General features: G+C 37.4%; 1 protein-coding gene and 1 pseudogene across 9 annotated transcripts in view; one reads left to right on the top strand and one right to left on the bottom strand.

Annotated features, from left to right (window-relative positions):
- The window catches only part of WDFY3 (WD repeat and FYVE domain containing 3), a 269,179-nt gene that overhangs the window by 204,421 nt on the left and 39,358 nt on the right, over nt 1-25,400 (bottom strand). For 7 of the 9 annotated variants that reach the window (XM_075998724.1, XM_075998723.1, XM_075998729.1 and 4 more), the window contains exon 3: nt 17,069-17,149. The exons of the other annotated variants lie outside the window; for them this stretch is intronic. In XM_075998724.1, coding sequence (XP_075854839.1) covers nt 17,069-17,091 — 23 coding nt within the window. In that variant the 5' untranslated portion in view covers nt 17,092-17,149. The remainder of the gene's footprint in view (nt 1-17,068; nt 17,150-25,400) is intronic. 9 annotated transcript variants of the gene reach the window in all.
- LOC142865540 (large ribosomal subunit protein eL37-like) lies at nt 20,514-20,808 on the top strand (annotated as a pseudogene).

The following is a 25,400-nucleotide window of genomic DNA, read 5'->3' as shown; positions in this document are numbered from 1 at the left end:
ATCGATAACCTATCTCAGTGTTTCTCTGTGATTTTTCTGCACACAGTTTGACAGGGTGATATCCAAGGGTGAACATAAAGTCCTGAATGCAATATTTCCTCTGTCAAATATGACATACCACATGAAGAAATACTGCAATTCAAGTTATCTCAGAAAACCTCCCATTCTACTCTCCAGATTGGCCATAAATATAAAGGCGTGGTTTAGATCACAGTTGTCAGCCCTTTTCACACACTCAGGTTTTCTCACTCTGCTTTCGAAAGCTCTTTGCCATCTTCCAAGCTGTCAAGAAAATCTGGCATCTCACTCTGTACATACACCGAGAGACTGCGCCACATATGTTTTCGCTCTGTAACGTGGTCTGCAATTTTCTTTCGGGAAACTAGACCTGCAGACTGACTGCCCATCAGCAGTCTGCAAACTGTCACCAAGAATCAATCAAAAGGTAAACCTGGTTATAGTACAAAATAATTATCAGAAAAAGCAAGAGATAGGGTGTAGTGCTTTCACAGAATCAACAACAAAAACAACTTAGAAATTAGTTATATATTTTGTAAATTCAATAGCTTTTTTAAAAAAAACAAAAATCAAACATGAAAAACTGGAAGAAGATTAAGATCTCTGCACTAGCAAAAACATTCAGAGTGATTGCTTCCCATTGTGTATAATTAATAGACCGCGTCTCAAGTTAAAATTGGAAGACGGAGAACTCAGGAGTGACCACTGATGGTCTGTGAATCATCTACATGGACATCAAAGATAAGGGACTAATTTAGAGGGCAAAATAAATTTTTCATGATGATAGAAAGTACATCCAAAAGTCCCAAGCACTGTGGTGATTTTAAAATGTCAGCAGATTCTTTCATACTCCGACCTCCAAGAGGAAAAGAAAAGCCTGTATTCTCCAACCCCCCTTAAATGGAGACTCACTTCTAACAAATAAAATGTTGGGAGTGACACTATGTGACTTCCAAGACTAGCTCATAAGAAGGGTTCAGATCCTAGCCCTCCCATTTGTAATAATTTATCTCTTTCCGGTTTATTGTCAGGATTAGAGGTAACGTATGCAAAAAGCCTCTGACTTAGCGCCAGAGTAACAGAAGTTTAACAGATAATTTCTAACCAACCACTTGTAGTCCTCAAAATCTCCCAGAAGACGTGTATTAATGGATTTAAAAACGAAGAGTTAATTATGTTGCTGAATGAACAAAAGTGACAAATTGCTGAAGTCAAATCACAAAGAATATGAGGATTTTTAGAAAAAATTCTTGCTTTCTATTATGTCGAGTCAAATGAAAAACTGCCAGTTTTGGTAGGTCAGAAAGGGTAGAGTATCAGTAATTTTTTTTTTTTTTTTTGAGACAGAGTCTCACTTTGTTGCCCAGCCTAGAGTGAGTGCCTTGGCATCAGCCTAGCTCACAGCAACCTCAAATTCCTGGGCTCAAGCGATCCTCCTCCCTCAGCCTCCCAAGTAGCTTGAACTACAGGCATGTGCCACAATGCCTGGCTATTTTTTTCTATATATATTAGTTGGCCAATTAATTTTTCTATTTATAGTAGAGACGGGGTCTAGCTCTTACTCAGGCTGGTTTCAAACTCCTGACCTCTAGCAATCCGCCCACCTCAGCCTCCCAGAGTGCTAGGATGACAGCCGTGAGCCACCACGCCCAGCCAAGTATCAATAATTTTTATGGTTCAATCGAATACATGTGGAATAAATGTTTTCCCACTGGTATTATTAACACATGATCACATATTTCAAGCTAAAGGGAAACCTCAGGGAATATATAAGTTGAGCATAAAAAGCTTGGAATATTTTCCATTGCAGAGTACATATAAAGAGAGCTTGTTTGAGTCATTGCTTTTATTTAGAGCAGAGAGGGAGAGAGAGGAGGAGAGAGTAAGAGTGAAGAAGAGAAACAGAGAGGGAGAAAGAAAGGGAAAGACAGAAAGAAAAAATTAGAAGCAGACCTTGTAGATTCAAAGAAAACATTTTATCTTCACATTGAAAGTATCAGATTGTCTAATTTTACACCTGAAAATGATTAAATATGCAATTGAAAATTATATACAAACAATTACAAAGCTTTAATACATAAGAGTAGAAATAATTTTTATAATACTGTTAATTCATTCTCCTACTCATTTGACTTCAAAAATATTTGAAAATAAGATTTTAGAGTTCTATTATTTAAGAAATAGCCTTCTTTGCAGGTAAAAACAGTATGTAAACATTAAGGAAAAAATAGTTTCAGATAAGCAACTATGCTATACACACATATTTATGTGATATATGTCTCTAGCCATATCCCTGTATCTATCTAAAACCACATAAGAATAGGGAAAATATGTATGTTAAATATAACACCTTTGTTTCAAGGTAGTTCTACGCTCATATACACACATATAAACAAATTAAGGACAAGAAAAGGAAAAAATAAAAGCATACTGGGTATTAACTATGCATGACACACTGTACTACAGACATTAGATAAATTAATTCACCTAATCTTCAAAACAGCTCTGCTTTTACTCCCTTTAGCACATCAGGAAACTGAGGCTCAGATAGCTAAAATTCCAAAGTCACACAGCTAACAAGTGGTTTTGTTATTATTCAACAACGACCAGCCTGGTGGAGACTTAGACCTTTTTCTCATATACAACACTGCTGCCAAAATTTTTTAAAAATAAATAACAAAGTACACATGTCTTTAACATACATCAATATAACTAAAGCAAACTTTCTGTGCTGCAGTTTGTGCAGTGGTTTGTTTTACAAAGTAAGCAAGAATGTGGCCCATGCAAACAAACTATAAAAGCCAAAGTTTCTGGGGCTGTTCTCTTCCTAAAAAGGTTCTTAGCTATTCAACAACTTCAAATACCATCTGTACATCTCCTCCGAGCTCTCTGCGTTCTGGGACTGTATAACCGATTACAACCTGACATTCTCCACTAGGTGACCTGCAGACATCACAAAATTTAACATGTTCAAAAATAAACTCCTGACTTCCCTTCTCTCTGATCTCCAGTCTCATTTGAGGATATTACCATTCCCCTATCTGCTCAAACCAAAAGCCTGTCCTCGCTTTTCTCTTCCCCCCCTCACACTCTTCAAGGCCCAGTGGTTCTACCTACAAACTACATCTCAAATCCATCCTTTTCTCTTCCACCACTTTAGATCAAGGTGCCATTGTCTTCTACTTGGACTACTAAGAACAGTCTCCTTGCTATTTTCCTACTTTCTTTCCCTGTTTATTCTCTCTTTTGCAGCCAAAGTGACATTTTTGGTGGGGAGAGGTGTGGGGCAGAAACCATAATATGTAACCTCAAAACTCTTCAGTGGCTTTCGACACGTTCAATAAAAATCCACACCTTTCACCACCTTGTCATGGCCCCTTAAACACTCGACAACCTGAGCCCTTTCTACCTCTCAAACTTCATTCCACTCTCCCCCGGACATCTCCAGGCATCCTTTCAACTCTTCCTACACCAACTGTTCACACCGCAGGGCCTTCCCTCCTTCCTCTACGTTCCTGGCAGGGAGGGCCCCTTCGCTTCTCAGCTTCAAGGTCACCTCTCTTGACGAAGCCTCTTCTGACAAAGTAGAAGTGGCTCCGCCTTCCCGAGATCCTCTATCACCTCACCTGCATTTCTTCCTTAGGCAGCGCTTATCATTGTTGGCAGGTATCGGTTCATCTGTTTACCATCCAGCTGTCCACCAGATCGTGGAACTCCAAGCAGACAAAATATGTCTGCTTTGTTCACCGATACACACTCGACAGTTAGGAAAACGCCTGGCATGTAAGTTTTTCTTGAATGAGCAAGTTAGCTATATTAGGCTCAAAAAGACTTTAATTTCTATACAATTTAAACTGCCTTAAGCTACAAGTTGAAAAGATTATTTGTGATTCTCTCTCTTAATAAAAGCGTGTAAATACAACTCACAAATAGATGTGTTTTGTTTTTTAAAGACATAAGACTCAAAGCGGCGAACTTTGTATCAGATTCATTTCATAGGCAATAAAGAATTTAAGAGACGACTTTCTTATTCTTTTCCCAGGATCTAGGTGAAAGAGCTATAGTAAGATCATACATATTTAGATGATAGTTAAATTAGCTCAATTAAATAATTACATTTATAGGCAATCTGACCACTTTCTATCATCCAAACACGTAAAATATATATACTTTTTACGTATATTATTTTATACTCCGGCAAAACAGTGTAAGTGCTCTAGAAAGATAAATATAAGACTCTATCTGAATACTCAGAACACAGTAACAGGTTTCAAAAGGAGGGAGAGGAAGAAGTGAGGAGTGGGGAAAGTGCAGAGGATGACACACGAAGGAGCTAAAGAAGTATGTACCAGTAAAGTAATGAAAGGTATCAGATGGCAGACTCTGAGCTCTATCCAAAGGCGACTAGGAGACAATGAGAATTTATAAAAGCAGAGTAAGAAAATCGGGATTTGCATTCTACAAAGAGGAGTCTGGCTGCAGCATGGAAAAGGGTTCCAAAGGATCCTCCTTCTAATGCAGACAGTTAAAAGGAAACTGCAGCCATCCGGTTTAAGACAGGGTGATGGCCTGAAATATGTTAGCAATAAGAAGGACAAGTAGCCAGGAGAATCAATGGGTAAAAACCTTAATAGTCATTTATAACTGATAAGCCCAACTCTTTGTATATTCTTAACCTTTTTTATTGCTGACATCAAGTATAGTTGTTTTTTTTTTTTCCTTTTAAGATAAAAGGACCAAGAGGATATTATATTTCCTCTCCCTGAGTCTTTAAGTGAGATACATCAGAATACAACTCACTGTTCTTATTTGGCTCAAGAGTTCTTACTGTTCCTCCAAGGCCGAAATCAAACTCTTTATGACTTCAGTGCCCGTAACTTACAACGTAAGAACTGCCTCTAAGCTACAATATAAGCTCTCTGACGGCAGAGATCATGTCTTAAACATCTTTCTATTCCTGGCACTGAGCCTACTGCATCTAGACCACACCAAAAATTCAAAAGATGTATTGAATGGATTCACCCTAAACTATGTAGAGAATTTAATGCCAGCAAAGGATGGTTTGATAATTTTATAAGGGGGACTGACTTAAAAAATGTTAAGATAATAAGGAGGAACAGCTTCTGCTGACCAAGAGGCAGCAGACAAGTTCCCATATTAAGAAAATCATTGATTCGTAATCAGTATACTAGTGAGGGGGAAAAAAAAAATCATTGAGGATAAAGGATATCTGCCTAAACAGGTTTTGAAGACAGACAAAAGTACCTTATTCTGGGGGGGAAAAAAAGCCACAAAGAACATTTATTATTAATAATAGTAAGGGGCCAGGCGCGGTGGCTCACGCCTGTAATCCTAGCACTCCGGGAGGCCAAGACGGGTGGATTGCTCGAGGTCAGGAGTTCAAAACCAGCCTGGGCAAGAGCGAGACCCTGTCTCTACCATAAATAGAAAGAAATTAATTGGCCAATTAAAAAAAAATATATATATATATATAAAAAATTAGCTGGGCATGGTGGCGCATGCCTGTAGTCCCAGCTACTCGGGAGGCTGAGGCAGGAGGATTGCTTGAGCCCAGGAGTTTGAGGTTACTGTGAGCTAGGCTGACGCCCTGGCACTCACTCTAACCTGGGCAACAAGCGAGACTCTGTCTCAAAAAAAAAAAAAAAAGAAAAAATAATAGTAAGGAAGAGAAGAGAGAACCAGGATTTAAGGAAGGAGGGGATAAACTAACTCTACCATTTTGTGCAAATACAGTTGGGTTTATGATCAGGACTGCCCTTACCTCTTTTGAAGCTGCTAACACATAAGCCCTGAGGGGAAAAGACAAGCACTCACAGATGCTAGTCTTCTAGTCTTTTCACAGTACAGCAAACAAGGCCTGAACGAGGAGAACACTTTTTCTGGATTGGTTCCCTCAATGCTTTGTCCTTGAAATCAGGAGGTATTCCTGCCAATAAGGGACTGCCTTTGAAAGTTCTTTTGATACTGGACAATGTCCCTGACCTCAGGTTCAACGCCGAAAGCACGCAAGTGGTCTACCTGGCCCCCAAACACAAAGACTCTAATTCAGCCTCTAGGTCCGGGGATTCATAAGGACCTTTGGGGCTCATCATTACACACGGTACTCTACGGAGAGAATCGTCAACGCTATGGAAGAGAACCCTGCTAGAACACCACGGAAGTCTGGAAGGACTGACACCACTGAAGATGCCACTGTTGCCACAGAAAGAGCTGTGAAAGCCATCGAGCCCGAAACAAACTCCTGCGGGAGAAAACTACGGCCAGATGTTGTGTGTGACGTCACAGGATTTATGACAAAGCCAATCAAGGAAATCATAAAAGAGATTTGGGGGTATGGCAAAAAAAAAAAAAAAAAAAGACAAAAAAGACAGGGGGTGAAGAGTGTTAAGATACCGATCTTGAAGAAACCCAAAAGGAGGAAGAAGACACAGAAGCAGCAGTGCCAGGAAACAAACTGACATCGGGCAATCCGGGGGAAGCGTGCTGACTATTCAAGACTACTTGTGACTTTGTCTACAACGTGTGCCCTTCTGTGATAAGGGCACCGAAACCAAAGCAAACAGAGGAGGAAGGATTGGTGCTGGAAACATTTTTTAGAGAAATGAAAAGGCGAAACGTTAAGTCAGACAGAAATTACGATGTTTTTTTTCTGTAAAGTTTACGCTGAGTGTGTCTGCCTCCCCTGCTTTCCCCTCCCTCCTTCCACCTCTCCTGCCCCTGGGACAGCAAGATCAACCCATCCTCTTCCTCCTCCCCAGCCCACTTAATGTGAAAGTGAGGACAGAGATGTTTGTGATGATCTACTTCCACTTAATGAACAGTAAATACACTTTCTCTTCCTTATGATTTTCTTGATAACGTTTTCTTTTATCTAGCTTACTTTATTGTAAGATTATAGTATATATTACACGCATGCAGAAAATGTGTGTTAATCAACTGTTTACGTTATCGGTAAGGTTTCCGGTTAACAGTGGGGCTATTAGCAGTTAAGTTTGTGGGGAGTCAAAAGTTATACGTGGGTTTTCAAGCGTGTGGGGGTCAGTTGTTCAAGGGCCAACTGTATAGACACAGTAAGTGCGTGGAAAAAAACGGTCAATGTCTCTAGTCATTAGGGAAATACACATCAAAGGGACAACGAGATACCACTTAACACCCTCTGGGATGCCTACCCTACAAAACAATGGAAAACAGCAAGTGCTGGTGAGGACCTAGAGAAACTGGAACCCTGGTGTGTTACTGGTGGAATGCAAAACGAGTGCAGCCAACATGGGAAACAAGTGTGTTGGTTCCTCAAGAAGTGAAACATAGAGTTACCCAGCAATCCTGTTTTCAAGTGAATTGAAAACAGGGACACACAAATGAATACTTATATGCCAATATTCTTAGCGGTAGTTTTCACAATGGCAAAAGGTGGAAATGCCCCAGGTGTCCATCAGCAGATGAATGGATAAGCAAAATGAGGCATACATATACACTAGGACACTGATCTGCCATAAAAAGGAATGAAGTTCTTTTTTTTTTATTTTTGTAGAGTTAGGGTCTCGCTATGTTGCCCAAGCTGGTCTTGAACTCCTGGACCCAAGTGATACTCCCACCTTGGCCTCCCAAAGTGCTGGGATTACAGGTGTGAGCCACTGCGCCTGGCCAGGAATGGAGTTCTGACACATGCAACAACATGGATGAACCTGGAAAACATTATACCATCTTTAAAAAGCCAAACGCAAAAGGACAAATATTGTATAACTGCACGTATATGAAATATCTAGAATAGGCAAATTCATAGAGGCAGAAAATAGAACAGAGGTGGCCAGGGGACAGGAGAGAGAAGAATTGAGAAATTATTGCCTAATGGGTACAGAGTTTAGGTGCGGGATGATGAAAAAGTTCTGCAATAGTGCATGATGATTTATACAACATTCTGAACAAATATAATGCCAGTGAACTGTGCACTTAAATATTGTTAAAATGGCAAACTTTAGGTGATGTATATTTTACAAGGTAAAAGAATAAAGCATTTAAGGTTGAATATTATTCTTGAAACTGAATTTAATTAGATCTAAAGTCTATCAAAACAAAATTTTCAGACCAACATAAACTGATACAGTACCTTCAAAGTATATACCCAATATTTAAATAAAGGATCCAGTTGCCCAGCCATACTAAAGGAGAAGCCTATAAATGAACCCAAAAGGATTTCTGTTTTTATAGCAAGAACTTGGCATTCAAGCCAAGCTAAATTCACAAACACTCCATGGAAATAAAAGCCAAGTTTATTGCAGGCTTGAGATCTTTAGTTGGCTATTTTTACTTCGTTTCTATTTCCACATCTAGAATTCTTTCTTTAAACCAGTTTAAAATGGGACTCCCAAGAGAAAAATATGTGCACCCAAATTTTTAATAATCAAGACTGTAGAACCTCTAGGTAGTAGAAATTTTAAGTGTGCAGACCTCAATTAACAGGAACTGGAAAAAAAAAAAAGGGTCTTAATTATATACTCACAGGTGCACACACACACCCCTCCAATGTGTCTCACGTTTTGGGTAAGTGGCACAAAACCAATTACTTATCGTGTTATTTTCTAATCAGGAATGCTACTATTTCCCACAAGCTAATAAAGAATTTCTGTTTCATAATAAACTTAACCCTGAAATTATATCTGATGTTCCTATTCCACAAAAGTAGAACCCTGTCATATATTTAGAAGTATTAATCATAAAAGGATCCTTTTTTTACCATCATGCTGGATAGCTATAAGAAAATCATCTTCTTTTGTGAATAAGCTGATATTTCAGAAAAGGGATGAACAACATCATATACTAAAAACAGAATGACACAAAAATGACAGATCAAGAAAGGCAAAAAACAACCAAAATGTAACATTTAGGTCCATCTAGGCAGTTCACAAGACATCGGCACAGGAAAAACAATGAGTACAGGCCTATGAAGCAACAACTCCCCATGATTATACCAGTCTTCTCCATCCACTTCTTGCCAGAAAGCATTCTGTCTTGTCACGATCACCACCATTGCTATTCTCCATGAAAAAAAAAAAAAACCCAGGCCAGGTGCGGTGGCTCATGCCTGTAATCCTAGCACTCTGGGAGGCTGAGGCGGGCGGATTGCTTGAGGTCAGGAGTTCGAAACCAGCCTGAGCAAGAGCGAGACCCCGTCTCTACTATAAATAGAAAGAAATTAATTGGCCAACTAATATATACATATATATAAAATGAGCCGGGCATAGTGGCGCATGCCTGTAGTCCCAGCTACTCGGGAGACTGAGGCAGGAGGATCGCTTAAGCCCAGGAGTTGGAGGTTGCTGTGAGCGAGGCTGACGCCACGGCACTCACTCTAGCCTGGGCAACAAAGTGAGACTCTGTCTCAAAAAAAAAAAAAAAAGAAACCAAATGTGGACTTTACTTATGCAAATTATTTATAGTCATCAGAAGGGAAGAATTCGTTGATTTTTCCTTCCTTCTCCTATTAACATATTTTCTCAAAAATACTGTAATTCTCAGCATATGATTGTCAGCAAGTGACTGATCAGCTTCTACATAAGCAGGATGGGAAAAACTATTCTAAAACTCTAACTCAGTACCTTCAACTGGGTTTCAACGTAGCAAGAATGTTGTTCCAAGTAGAATACAGACCCTAAAAATAAAATAAATGAAGAAATCCCAGAGCTCTTGTGAACTTATCATTCTTCCAAATTGACCATGGACTCTTAAATAAGCTGGAAATGAATACACTGAATTAATAAAACAATTTCCAAGGAAGCTATCAAATAAAAGCAATATAGTTTCAATTTAAAATAATTGTAGTACAAAGAAAATTCCATTAGACGAATTAGAATTTTTGAATGTTTTCTGTGCGGTACTTAGATTCCGGCTAGCAAACATCTGTGAGCCATCTTCTCAGATCTCATAATAAAAGATGTTCGCTGGTTCTAGCCTAATTCAACAATGAACCATGGAAAAGAGATGAATACATATACTTATATATTTTACCTTGACCTGAAATAAGAGATGCAACTTTAAGCATCAATCAGCCAAGTCTGAATTATTTCACTGATTTGTGGCAACATTATTAGTCTATGATTTATTATCTTTGTCATCTTTTTTTCCATAATCTTCAGATTTGTAGTCAATGGAGAAGTTACAGAAGCCCTAAAAGAGGAAAAATCTGGTGCCATGACCGTTGAGAAGAGGCCTGAGAGCCTGGGAGGTCAGTTGGCCAAGGCCTATTAGGCTACTCCAAACTTTACTCTTTATAAGGATAATTCACCATAACTGAAAACCTATAATCTAGGTCATTTGGTATGGGAAGTGTAAAAGAACTGATAATTACTGAAGCTAAACGATCAGTACATGAGTGCTATTTTTATGGATATTTGAAATTTTCTGTAACAAAAAGTTAAAAAAAAATAAATTTATCTATTCTATACATAAAATAGCAGATTTTTCTGGTTCAGGCTTTTAAATGTAAGATTGCAGGACAGTGATAAATAGAGCCGAAAGAATTGTTCCTATTTCTCTGGTCCTGTTAAACACGGCAAATCCATTTTAAACTCATTATGTTTTCTGACTACGGCTCAAAACGTCAGGGCAATAATAGAAATCATTAATAAATTTGACTACATAAAAATTAAAAAAAAAAAACTTTCAATAGCAAAATCCACTATAAGCAAAGTCAAAAAATATCAAATGAGACAATTAGGAGAAAATATTTGCAATCTATATTACGGATAAAGAGCTAATGTTCCTAACATACAAAGAACTTAATAAACAAGTAAAAAAGACCAAAAATCCTAGAGAAAAATGGAAGAAGACATGTACAGACATCTCCCATTTATGTGTGGCTCTTCTAGATCTGAAAGGACGTTAAGTTTCACTCGCAATAAGAAAATGCGCATTTAAACTACACTGAAATACTATTTCCTTGCCCTTCAGATTGGCAAAAATTCAATAGCTCCACAATAGACTCTCTTGGTAAGGCTGTGAGAAACCAGCCTCTCATACACTGCTGAAGGGAATGCAAAACAGTACCACTCCCATGGAAAGGAATTTGGTAACATTTAGCAAAACTACATGTGCATTTATCAATTTGACCTAGTAATCCCACTTCCTACATTTATTCTGAAGATATACCTCCTACTAGTATGAAAAGACACAAGGTTATTCACTCCAGCACTGTTTAACTGTAAAATACAAGAAACTACTACCTGGATATACAAACACAGAAGACAGAATGAATAAACTAGTTAGTACACATACACACAAAGGAATGACAGTGATCTTTATGAACTGACGTGGAAAAATTTCCAGGTTGTATTTTCCCGTGAAAATAGCTAAGTGCCAAAGCGCTTATACAGGCAGTATATGCTATCTTTTGGGTCAGAAAAAAGGAGAAATAAGAAAACACATATATTTGCTTATCATTGTAAATGGAAAACAATAAGGCTGGTTATGCTAGGGTAGGGGGGTGTTGTTGTTTTTTAGTGATACAGGTGAAGCTATTCTGAAACTATTTTAGATGATACTCATTTCAAGCAAATGAGTGAAAATCATGGTACTGTTGGAAGCCTGTGTTCTCACTATAGAAGAAGGGAGAACTGGAGGTTATCAGTGTGAATTCACATTTTGAAAAAATATATCCATGTTCATACATACATCCATGTTATATGGGTATATACATACAGATGTGTGAATATGTGTGTATGTAGATATAGACATATGCAAATTTTCTAGCTCCCTGATAGGGCCCAAAAGCAAAGACATCCAGCAGTCATGCACATACCAAGTGTCCAGATCTCGGTTCTCAGGTACCATTCCCCAAAAAGAGGAACTGAGGCTCCTGGGAGAAGTGACTGACTCCGGCACTGGGCATTAAAGGCACAAGATGGGGGGATGGTCGTGATGGAGACTCAGACTTTTGGGGGGAGGGGGGGAAATGGGCATTTATTGAAACCTTAAAATCTGTACCCCCATAATATGCCGAAATAAAAAATAAAAAAATAAAAAGGCACAAGATGAGCCTTATTATAAACAGTGACACGCTTAAAGAAATTGATGAGGGCATGTAAGAGGCCACAGGAGACAGCATGAAGAAGAAGGTGCCACTAGTGAGATTTGGGACAATCTGAGCACCAAAATATCTGAGGACAGTAATGAACTGACAGCCATTGGGGGAAAGATGGGAAACCATAAATTCATACCAATAATAAATAATACATGTGGACATATAAGACAGCTCTTATTACAGTAGAATGCTGAATAAAGACTGGTAAATGTGGGGGCAGCAGTAGAGTAGGCAAAACCATTTTACAACCATAATAGTAAAGACTGATTCAAATAAGTATCACAGATGGACGCTACATATAGGTGATGAGACTTTATGAAAAGCAGTATTATTTCAAGAGTCTTAAAGTGTCTCTCTCTCCCTACAGACTGCTTATTAGTTGCAAGGACGTACAGAAACTGTATCATGGAAAATTCAGACAATGAAACTGATGGTCAAAATTCACATCACAGATGAAGTACGGGACCATTGTGTTCTTCCAGATGTGAAATGCTAAGACACATCCCTCATGTAATATTCCATTCAGCAATACATAACCCGAAATCTTATCAAAAGGAAACATCAAACAAACCAAAAATAAGGAACACACTATTCAAAAATGGGAGGGGGAGGATGGCCGCATACTATAAAATGTCCACATAATAAACAATAAAGCTGGAAGAACTATTGCACATTAAAGGACACTAAAAAGACATGACATCTAAATGCAATATATGGTTACAGACTAACTCCTGTATTGGAGGGGAAGAAAACTGCAATAAAGGACAATTATCTGGCTACTGCTAGAATCTACTAATGATCACCCTCCTTCCTCCGGTCTTGGCCCTAAATCATTCTACATGCTGCTACAGAGTGCCCTGCCACAAATGAAATCTGACCATGTCACTCTCTATATTTCTTAATTGGACCTAAATATAGTTAAGAAGGAACTTAACAGATCTACTTAAAAAACTGCAACAATGATAGAATATATTACTTTGGATTCTGAGATCCAAATAAGCAAAAATTATTGCCCAGAGACTTAAAAGTGAGTATTATATAACTGATTTAGTCATAAAATAACTTCAGGAGACTTTTTGGACCCAATCTTAAAGCAGCTACTATTAGCAATATATTCAGTGCCTCCTATACAAGTAACAGATAAAAACACTGGGAGAGAAGGTCATTAAAAGGAAGGAAAGGAAGGCAAAAAAAAAAGGAAGAAGAGAAGGGAAGGAAGTAGAAAGGTAGACAACTGAAAAGTAGAGAAGGAAAAAGTAAAGGTAAGGACAAGAAAGAAGAAAAGTCTATTCTCTAGGATTTCACAGTAGAGATTTGCCCAGTATTAAAATGTCAACATTTTAAGAATTAACTAGCTAGCCCTTTCTCAATTATTGCTAACGGAATAGCAAGCTAAACACAATCAGAGAAAAGTTCTTTCTTAATGTCTTTATCAAAATCTGGTATTTTATCAAAAGCTACTTGAAAACAGTACTATTCATAATCAAAGTATACACTCTACAAGTATTGAAAAATATTTTTAAGCAAACATGGAACGATGTTTCTAAAACTTTCACTTTTAGATTTTTAATTTTCCAGTTCAAGGCATCAATATATAATTATATATTACTGCATATAAAACTACATACGTATAAAACATATATGCATATTATATATGTTATACATTATATACATATTATATAATATTCTATATTATATAAATTATACAATACATATCTGTATCTGAATTCTAGGATCCTACTTGTACACCTATACCTCTAGATTTTAGATATCACTAAAAGGTTCAAGTAACTTTCATTATAACTTAGGACTACATGAAAAAAATAAAATATTTTATAAATATAAACATCTCGATATTTCATGCTAAGGATATAAAATACAACAGATGACAAGATATACAAAGTGTCTCACTAAACAATTTAGCTCCTCAGGACAAAAAGCTTGCTTCTTCTAGCTGTTTTCCAGTCTATAAAAGGAAAACAAACTAAACGGAAGTAACGAAGATTAAATAAGTCATAGTATGGCCTTCTCTCCCCACAAAAAGTTTTAATCATCACATTCATTTAGGTTTTTCACAACAAATAACACTTGTCCTTCAAGCTTTAATTTAAAAATATTAAGAGTGAGTGTGGGGGGGCATGGCATGGGCAATATATGTAACCTTAACACTTGTAACCCCATAATATGCTAAAATAAATAAAAATAAAAAAATACATAAAAATTTTACAAAACTACAAAAAAAGTGAGTGTGTATGTGTGAGCATGTGGGCAGGGAGAGAGTAAAGGCTCAAAGATCAATTCAGTTTATAGATGGGCTCTTTCGTTGGATTTCTACAGGTCTACACGTGTATTAATAAATACATGGCCAAAAGAACAGCAAAAAAGGCCGGGCGCGGTGGCTCACGCCTGTAATCCTAGCTCTCTGGGAGGCCGAGGCGGGCGGATTGCTCAAGGTCAGGAGTTCAAAACCAGCCTGAGCAAGAGCAAGACCCCGTCTCTACTATAAATAGAAAGAAATTAATTGGCCAACTGATATATATATAAAATTAGCCGGGCATGGTGGCACATGCCTGTAGTCCCAGCTACTCGGGAGGCTGAGGCAGTAGGATCGCTTGAGCCCAGGAGTTTGAGGTTGCTGTGAGCTAGACTGACGCCACGGCACTCACTCTAGCCTGGACAACAAAGCAAGACTCTGTCTCAAAAAAAAAAAGAACAGCAAAAAAGTTCATATGCAACAAAGTTATTTAATTTACTCTCCACACATACTGCTTAGAGAATTAAACAATAGTAACAGTTAAAAATGGAAATGTTTCACCTACCTCCTATTTAGCTGGGAAACATGCTGAGAGATCTTTGAGCTTACAAAGGCAGTTTGTCTCTCTAAGGTTTTATAAATAATGAGAGTGATCTTAATCTTTTGGGGTGAAGGAGTTAATGATCTGTCACCCAAAATATTCCACTCTGGCATATTATCTTAGTTAAAGGCATCTGAAAAACAGCAGGTACAGGAAGATCATTCTGACCTTTTGTGCTGTTTCTTAAGGCAGAAGATGAAATTCCCACGTGAAAGATGCCCCCTCTATACTAGAAGGAAAACAGCATAATTCTTATCATCAAGAACAAAAAATTAAGGCCAAAGGAAGTCTGCACAAACAAGTCCTATTACACTAATCCTCATCTTCCTAGCCACTTCTTTCTCTACCCAATGGACTGCCTTAGCCTGAGCCCCTTTTGCCTCATCACATTTTCACAATTCACTGGGTCTTCATTTCTTTACAAGGACTCCTGTGCCACGTAAAACTTGTATTAAATATATCTGTATGTTTTTCTCCCATTAATCTGTCCCATGTCAATTTAATTCTTGGGCCCAGCCAATAGTACCCTTCCTCCTCTACAGAGGAAAAGAAAATCAGAGTCTTTTTTTATTCCTTTGTTTATTTATTTTTTTCCATTTTCAGTTGGCCAATTAACTTTTTTTTTTTAATTTATTTTTATTTTTAGTAGAGACGGGGTCTCGCTCTTGCTCAGGCTGGTCTTGAACTTCTGAGCTCCAACGATCCACCCGCCTCGGCCTCCCAGAGAGCTAGGATTACAGGCGTGAGCCCCCGCGCCCGGCCGAAAATCAGAGTCTTAATGAAAGTCCCTACCAATCTGTAATGCTAACAGACATTCTCAGCAGCTGGTTCCAAACGCCATGTCCCAAGCATCAAAAATAAAAATTCTAACTGGGAAACAGAATAATGATCCCTAGCCCCTATAAATTAAATATTTTCTCTATTGTCAAACTGCAAAAACCGTGATTAGCTTTATTTTTGTTTTTATAAAACTTGTTGTAAATAAAACAGATGCCTCCAAACTACATCCAAAGGGAAAGCATTCAGGCTATACATAACACTCACTCACATAGGCACAAAGATTTTAGTGCACGGCCCTGAGAAATCAAAGGCATCATTTTTCTATACCAAAAAAGTATAAGTAATTGCAACATTTTTACACTTAATTATTAGTTCTATTTTCTTAAAATCAGATTTCTGAAATATTATTTTCTAGCACTTACAGTATTTCCTAGGACACCATTGTTGCAGAGATTTCTACAATGTAAAATGAATGGAAATAAGCACATGGCTTTATATCCACATTCTATTTCCTAGGCATTGGCTTAATTTTCTGTGTAGGACTTTATTCCTTGCAAAGGCACTCCACATTTATCCGACCATTTAACTTGACCCTCACGATAACCATGCAGGAAGAAAACTAACATGTTCCAAGAACCTACCATATGCCAGGTTCCACACTCAACCGTTTTACATGAGCTATCTCTTTAATCATGACAAGTCACTTGAAGTAGATATTATCAATCCTACTTCTACAAAAGAGAACTCTGAGAGTAAAGGAAGTAGCCCGAGGCCGTGTGCTAGGAAGGGGAAGACCCAGGCTTCAGAAACAGGTCCGCCTGTCTGCCAAGCCGCTGCCCTTTCCCCTATGCTGGGCTGCTTCATCATCACAAAGGAGGAAACAGAATCGGAGGTTAAGGTACTTGAACACAGTTGATTAGCTAGCATGTGGTAGGAATAGGATTTCAACCTAAGATCTGATCCTGAAATTCTTCCCACTACAGTACCTATATAACCATTATAAAATATGTAGACACAGCCAAAGTATAAGATCATGGCTCCAAATCTGATCTTGAAAATTTGCAAGAAGTAGTACAACATATTAATATTACCTGAGTACTTGCATAGAAAACTCCATAACATACTTACAAAAGGTTCAATGCACACAACCTCTTTTGCTTTTCCAATGGCAATTAAACTGACCTGGGCTCACTATTGCCTCCCAGAGAGCAGAAAACACCAAAGGCACCAATCATCCAAAACACAGTGGACATCTAACCCTCTAGGTTTTGAGGACTGTGGTTCTCCAACCCTCTTCCCTCTTTATTACATAACTCACCTATTATCATGCCTCAGTGCCATAGCATTCCCTTTAATCTCTTTCTTTTCCCATTCTTTTCCCAACTGCTGCTTCGCTAACCTGAAAAAAAAAACCTTTCTTAATTTTTATCATTTCTTAACCCCAGCCAAGTAATAACTACTAGTCACTATCCAATTCCCTGGGAAGCTTTATTTATTTATTTATTTATTTTTTAATATCTCATATGGCTTCCTGCTCCCATGTCAGGAATATTTTCCAACTTCACTGGGCAGACACCAGGAAGAAACAACAAATGGAGAATGTGAATTTCTATAAGAAAATTGGACTCTTGGGAAGCTGAAGCAGAATGATCACTAGAGCCCAGAGGAGTTTGAGACTGCAGTGAGCTGTGATGATGCCACTGCACTCTAGCCTGGAAAACAAAGTGAGACCCTGTCTCCAAAGGAAAAAAGCATGAAAGAGAAAGCATAAGGGAAACTAATCAAGATTTTAAAGGGATAAAGAGACACAAACAAATGCAATGTGTTAACCAGACTGTTGTTTGAAAAATATCTATGAAAGAAATTTTGGAGACACTTGAAGAATTTAGATACGGACTAGATTTAAAATGACAGTATAGAACTATTGTTATTTTCTTACATATGGTAATAATATAGTGGTCATAGAGAAGAATGTCCTATTTCTAGGAGATGCATACTAAAGTATTTACAGGTGAATTGTTGTAAGGTTTGAAATCACTTTCAAATGGTTCAGCAATGCCAAGCCCCCGCTCCCTGAAATGTACATACACACAATGAGAATGTATGTGGCAAAATGTTGGTAATTGTTGAATCGAGGTTGAAGGTGGTTCAATGTTCACTGTATTATTCATTAAACTTTTCTGTATGTTTAATATTTTCAAAGTACAAAGTTTGGGATTTAAAAGGTGGGGTGAGGGAAACATTGGACAGTCTCCACTTGGCTTTTAGAGCCAAGAATACTAGATGGTCTAGTATTCTTGACAGAGAGCAAGAATACTAGTTCTGTAATAAATATTCTTGACAAAGCAGAAATAAAAAACTTCCCACTGGTCTGCAAAGTGCTAAATGCTAAATCTCACAATGGGTTTCCACTATTATCAGGTTATAAGGACACACAAAATTATGACTCCATTTTTCTTCCATAAACAATTGCATGTTATATCACCAGCACTTCAAGTATAAAACCATGTAATTCTCCTATGTTACCAAAATAAAAATTGTGGTTGTAATGCATAAAGCTTTCCTTAAACCATGTAGTTTTATAGTCTCTATCTGAATGTTTTATCAAGGTAGACAAAAAGGAGAAAATTATATTTTCATGAAATTTGTGAATTATTTACATATACCTTACACAATTTGACAGATATTCTTTTCTATAAATTTTGTAATAGGGACTTTTTTTAATTCTTAAAAGTCCCAAACATTTTGAGACTCAGGCCTTAGTTAGGCAAAGCACGCAGAAAGGGAAGTACAATGAACCTAAAGAAGTTTAAAAGATAACTACAGTCATCACACTTTTTTTTTTTTCTGGAATACACTTTAGAGAAAGTTTAAGTTTTTAAAGGAAATGTCAAGAAATTTAAAATACAGTTATAACATATGACTGAAAAATTCATTCACTCAGGTTCACACCCATAAACTAAGAGCTATGAAAATAGGTTTGTCACAAAATCCCAACATCTGCAAAGGCAAGAAAAAGCAAAGGGCTAACTCAAATTAATAACCTCAAAATGTATCAAAACTTAATATCCCAAAAGGTTTTTTGTGGACAATGGTTTTCTTTGCTAACTGTACTAAAGATACGTATTTTCTTCCTGCATCTAGCCCCTTCCTTGCCCTTTCCTTGCTAGATTAAAAGGCAACTCTATCATGAACACGTAACTGGGCTCTTCCAACAGTGGTTAACTAAACAGTGTTGGACTTCCTTCATGTCACGAGACAAATAGATTCTTTCTCCTAGCAAGTTAGAATTTAGACCATCAGGCCGGGCGCGGTGGCTCATGCCTGTAATCCTAGCACTCTGGGAGGCCGAGGCAGGAGAATTGTTTGAGCTCAGGTGTTCAAGACCAGCCTGAGCAAGAGTGAGACCCCGTCTCTACTAAAAATAGAAAGAAATTAACTGGCCAGCTAAAAATATATAAAAAATTAGCCAGGCATGGTGGCGCATGCCTGTAGTCCCAGCTACTTGGGAGGCTGAGGCAGCAGGATTGCTTGAGCCCAGGAGTTGGAGGTTGCTGTGAGCAAGGCTGACACCACGGCACTCTAGCCTGGGCAACAGAGTGAGACTGTGTCTCAAAAAAAAAGAAAAAAAAAGAATTTAGACCATCATAACCAAGAAAATGTCCTATGGGGGCTAGCTGAACTTAACACGACTGACACTGCACAAGGATAAGAAAGCAGAGAAAACCATTTAGCAAAACAAAAACAAACAAAAGAGTAGAGGCAACAACAGAAAAAGAAAGGGAGAACAGGCACCTAAAAATATTCAGTTCCCCAGAAGCCTGGCTGTACTTCCTGTACTTGATTGAGTCTATAATATTTGGCACTGAGAGAAATGTTCTCAAAACAACTTTCAAAAAAAAAAAAAAAAGTAAATATGGACATCTATATACATATAGAATGAACGTCCAAAGGAAACAAATGAGTTTAAAATGAGCATATTTAAATACCAAAAATATGATTAGGACACAGGAAAGCCTGGGACTCAATTACAAATTAATAGATTTCTTCCCCAAAATAGGATGTTAACTCTACACAAGGTCACCTGAGAAGACAGAACAAACCATTCTGGTCCAAACTTTTTTTATTACTACGTATTTTCTCAGCAATAGAATAAAATGTCTGAAAACTGTGGTTAATATCATGCACATTCTCAGGCTATCACCTTCAAACATAAATTCAATATAAAATGTAAAAATGCTTTATGTCCTTTTAGGGTAAAAAAAAAAAAAAAAAGAAAAAAAGAAAGAAAGAAATGATGGCAGAATGCAGAGCAGTTAAATGCAGGAGCTCTGGAAGCAGACTCCTGGATGGGAATCCTGGTCCAATCATTTCCTAATCCTGCGACCATGGGCAAGTTACTTCTCCTGTCTAATTTTATTCCATAAAATTAGAATAATAAGAATAGAATCTATCTCATACGACTGTTAGGGAAAATACATGATGCAATATGTTTTTTAAAAAAAAAAAAACACCAAAACTTGGAAACAGTAAATGTTAGCTGCCCATTAATATTATTTTTATTATAATTACCATTAACTACTATTCAAGTAAAAGGGATAGATTTCAAATATATCCATGACATTACAAAACTGAATCCCTGGAATAGGGCCTTTCTTTAGCAGGTGCAGAAAATGGAAAACATAACAGCGCATGATCCAAAAAAAACTGGAGAGACAAAGACAAACCCATATTTTCCCTTTGGTCTCGGCCACAGAAGCAAGATGACGAAGGGACTGCCATCATCTGGAAAGAGCCACAATAAGATGTATACATTGCGCTGCCGCTGTGGCTCTGAGGCCCACCGCCTTCACAAGTCGACCTGTGGCACATGTGGCCACCCTGAGAAGCGCAAGAGAAAGCATAACTGGAGTGGGCCAAGGCTAGAAGACAAAATGCCACGGGGACTGGTCAGATGAGGCACCAAAAAATTGTATACCGCAGACTCAGGCATGGATTCCGTGAAGGAAAACACCTAAACCCAAGAGGGCAGCTGTTGCAACATCCAGTTCATCTTAAGAATTTCAACAATTAGTCATGCAATAAATGTTTTTGGTTTTTAAAAATCTAAAAAGGAAAAACAAAAAAAAAGATAAGCTTGTTATTTTAAAAAACAAAACCAAACCCTAATCTCCTAGACTTATCTAAATCTATAGTAGGACCTCCACAACAATAAACCAGGAAGGAGGGTTCTTTCTTGAGGGGTAGCTTGCTTTCTGATAAAATGTTGTAAGGGCTTTCCTTCAACAGCTCCTTACCACAAAAAAAAAAAAAAAAAAAGCTTTTATTCCTAAATGCCCACTCAGGGACAGCAAAGCATCAGTATTATTTACTGACATTGAAAGAAAGCTGAAGGTTTTAAAAAAAACACAAAACAAAACAAATCTTAACTCTGATCTCAAAAAGTTTGAATTTTGAACCATGACTGGTTCAGAGATGACTACAAAAAGGCATCCTACAGGAGGACTTTTTGAAACATGTTTTGGACTAGGCAATTATATAGTTAAGAAACAGCTAGAGATACTATTAAGGAGAATAACAATTCTTGCATCATAAACACATGATACATAATTTACTTCCTACAAAACATGTAGTTAGACCAAATATAAGAGAATCAAACTGAAAGGTCAAAGATTATGTGGAAGAAAAGAAAAAAAAGAAATGAAGGTGGGAGGGAGGGAGACCATTATAAATAATTTCAGCTATCTGGAGGGAAAAAGAATCAAAATATCCTATTTTTTATAAGAAAATCCAAAAATATTAGGTTTAAAAGAGAGTAAACAAAAATGAAAGAATCTGTACTGCCTTCCTTATAAGTTTTGAAATCAGATAATTCTTTAACTCACATTTTAACTCAGCACATTGACATCTTACCAAAAAATCTTCCTTCAATCAAAAAATACTGAATCTTTACTTTCAAAATATGATCGTAGGCTAGGTTTTTTGAGGTTCGTCCCCTAATACACACAAAGATGATAATAAACAACTTGAGGGTTTGTATTTCAGATTGTTTTTCCATTTCCTGTCTTTCTTCCATATTATTTATATTGTCTAACACTTCCAAGTTATAAACTTTTAATGAGAACAGTGGCCTTCTTCCTTTTCATTTATAAAGTACAAAAAAAAAAAAGTGTTTAGGCAAAGGTAAAGCTGATATAAGACCAAATTAGGGACGAAATGTTCATGAACAGAGACTCCCTCCTAAATGCCTATTCCCCTTAACTTTAGCACAGATCCTTTTTCTACAAGGAGAAGGACTTTAGCTTTCTTAGGATGCTACTAAGTGGCCACAGTCATCTCATAACCAGATTAATACCTGTAAAGATGCCTTGTAATATAGATCTTCATAAAACTGAGCCACCCCCACTCACAGAACCACAGGTAATGGTTCAACCTTTACAAGCCTATAAAGAAAACAGGCATTCCCTTCTCCCCACCATTTTCTCCTCCTATGTAAAAACAAAAGAAAACATAGAAGAGAGTGGCTAGTGGTTAACAGAGTTTAAAAAGAAAATAAAAACTTAGTATCTTAGTGTTACCAATTTTTAAAATTTATTTAGTTCCTACAAAATATTTCCTCAGATCTCCTAAGCAAAACGAGCATACTTATTTCTCTATTTCCTTTTTCTTTTAAGTCAATAATTTAAGTGATGCCTCTAAACTCATATCCTTTTAATGCAAACTTTATTTTTCAAAAGTAAAGTCGACATTGCTTTTCCACCTTTTGGCTAAGATCAAGTGTAAAATTAAAGTCAAATTGCTAATAAAATTGCTCAATCAACCAAATACTGAAGGACATGTATTATCGTTAGCTATAAATATTATTTTGTTTATATTCCCATCTTTAAACATTCAGAAGTAAAAATGACCAAGGTTGATGCTTGTAACAACAAATGACAGCTAACATAGATTTAGCTTGTACTTAACTATGTGCCAGGCACAGGATTAAGCCCTTTACAACCAATATCACATTTAATTCTTTGATACTTCTATTAAGTACTATTAATGAACCCATTTTACAGATGAAGAAATAAGAGGAGGTTAGGAAATCTGTTATAGGGCAAATAGCTGTAAGCAATGATACCATAATTTCAACCAGAAAATATGACTAAGTTTGAGACCTTAACCAAAACATTCATTACACAGTAGTTTTCCACTCTTGTATCTGCTTTTTAATACTTTTTACATTTTTCATCATAGTGTTAATAAAGACTGATGCATAACATGTCCAAAAAACAAGTGCCAACTAAGGGCTAAAAATCAATTCAATGATGTGGGCATGTTCACAGACTCTATTTAATAAATCAAAAGAAAAAGGAAAAAAGTTTCACAACACTATGATTAAAATGACACTGCTTCTAAATCCTAAATTTTGAGTATCATTTCTTGAAATAAAAGAAAATTGAAATTTTATAATCCTAAAACTCTATTTACTCATCTTACTTTATTTCACATTTTTTTCTGATTATAAAAACTTTATACTTTGTAAGTTAAACTTCACATTAAATATGTTTGCCCACTTATATTTTCTTGAGTTCCCTTTCCTGAACTTTTTTTTTTTTTTTTAACTCTCTCAATATATGTTTTTAGAAAGAATATATTCTACACATACTTTCATTTCTGGGTGACATTTTTCTAAGCCATAAAACATTTCCTTTTCCTCATAGAGTCTAAAGCCTAAAATCCAGTCATAAATCTTTCTAGTTTCAGAAGTTTTCATAATAAAAACAAGGCATATCACACCAAAACTCTCAGCTCCTGGTAAAATGGTATCCTAACACCCTCTTTGCCATAATCAATGCAAGACAGTTCTTTCCTAAGGGAAAAAAATATCATTTGTTGAAAAATGAGAAAGCATCCTCCAGTCCACTATATGTGCATCAAAAGAGAGTCTTAAATTAATGTGTTGTTCCTACTAAACTAAATCCTGCCGACAAGTAGAAACACTCAACACATGGAAATTCTATTAAACTGATGCTCATTTATTTTCTGTACAGTAAAACTTCCAAACCTACTGAGTTAAAAATAAGTCTCGTCATTTCAAATAATGGGGTGTTTGTTCATTGCCTACTAAAATGTGTGCTGTTTATATTAATCCACAAATAATTATAATTAAACTACTTGTAAAATTCAATCATCTAATCGTATGTTTGAGAAGTATATGCTCTATCTATTCTAACGGAGTTTTTAAGAACAATCTTTTCTCAATGAACTTGAGACTTTCTTAGGCTAAATTTACTGAGGAAAATGTTATTCCACGTTTTAAACACACACAGAGAGACACGCACACCTCCTTATAGATTAGCTTGTACAGATAAGGCAAACTAGGTCAAATCTTACTTCCAGAAATACATCTATACGGCCCTTCCATAACAAGGATTACAAAAAGAACCCGCATAAAAATAGTTCCCAAGTGTGAGAGGTGGTTGATTTTGAGTGTTCATGTGATTGGATTAAGGGATACCCAGACAGCTGGTGGAACAGTAACCATTCTCAGTGCGTTGGGAAACCCCGCGCTCATTCTTCTGCTGCTGAGAGGGAAGCCCAGGTGGTTTGGCATTTGACTGGGATGACCGGGCTGCCCCAGGTGTGTCTTTGAAGGGAGGGATGTTTCTGCAGGAGACATGTGAGCAGGTGGACTGACTGGGGCACCATCCAATCGGCTGGGGTCCCGGATGGAGCAAACAAGGCAGAGGGAGGGAGAATTCACTCTCTCGTCCAGAGACGGCATGGCCCTTCTTCTCCTGTCCTTGAACCTCAGAACTCCAGGGGAATCTGGGACTCACAGCAACCTCTTCGCCCTCTCCTCCCCCTCCGTCTTAGACTCCTGGGTCTTGGGCCTCGGACTCCAGAGTTTCGCTACTGGCGTCCTTGGGTCTAAGGGCTTTGGACTGGAACTGAGTCTTGCCACTGGCTCCCCTGGTGCTCCAGCTTCCAGACAGACTGTACTGGGACTTCTCAAGCCTCCACCATCAAGCAAGCCAATGCCCCTAACAAATCCCTTCTCATCTGTCTCTCTCTCTCAATATATATCCTATCAACTGTGTCTCTCTGGAAAACCCTGACTAAAACACCAAGTATTTCTCTATCAGTGTCAACGGTTAGAACTACCAGCTGGTAAATACAGTATATACGATTATATCATAACATTCGGTAAAAGTGACTATAATTAGCCAGTTTGGAGTATCACAAATGGCTAACTCCTAATACTTTAGTTGTAGAAAGTGATCACAAAAAAGTTGGTTAATCTTTTTTTTTTTTTTTGGAGGGAGACAGAGTCTCACTCTGTCGCCCCAGCTAGAGAGTACGGTGGTGTCATTACAGCTCACTGCAACTTCAAATTCTTGGGTTTAAAGAGATCCTCTTGCCTCAGCCTCCCAACTATCTGGGACTACAAGTACGTGCTACCACACCCAGCTAATTTTTCTATTTTTAGTAGAGATGGGTGTTGCTCTTGTTCAGGCTGGTCTCGAACTCCTGACCTCAAGCAGTCCTCCCACCTTGGCCTCCCAGAGTGCTGGGATTACAGGTGTGTAATCCTAGCATGTGTAAGCCACCATGCCAGGCTTAAAATTAATCTTAGTAACCAAAGACCTGTTTTTTTGTTTTTT

Source organism: Microcebus murinus, chromosome 29, assembly GCF_040939455.1.
Source record: "Microcebus murinus isolate Inina chromosome 29, M.murinus_Inina_mat1.0, whole genome shotgun sequence".
Taxonomy (NCBI): Eukaryota; Metazoa; Chordata; class Mammalia; order Primates; family Cheirogaleidae; genus Microcebus; species Microcebus murinus.
Note: the sequence above shows the minus strand (reverse complement) of the source record. Positions and strands in the feature narration are given on the sequence as shown.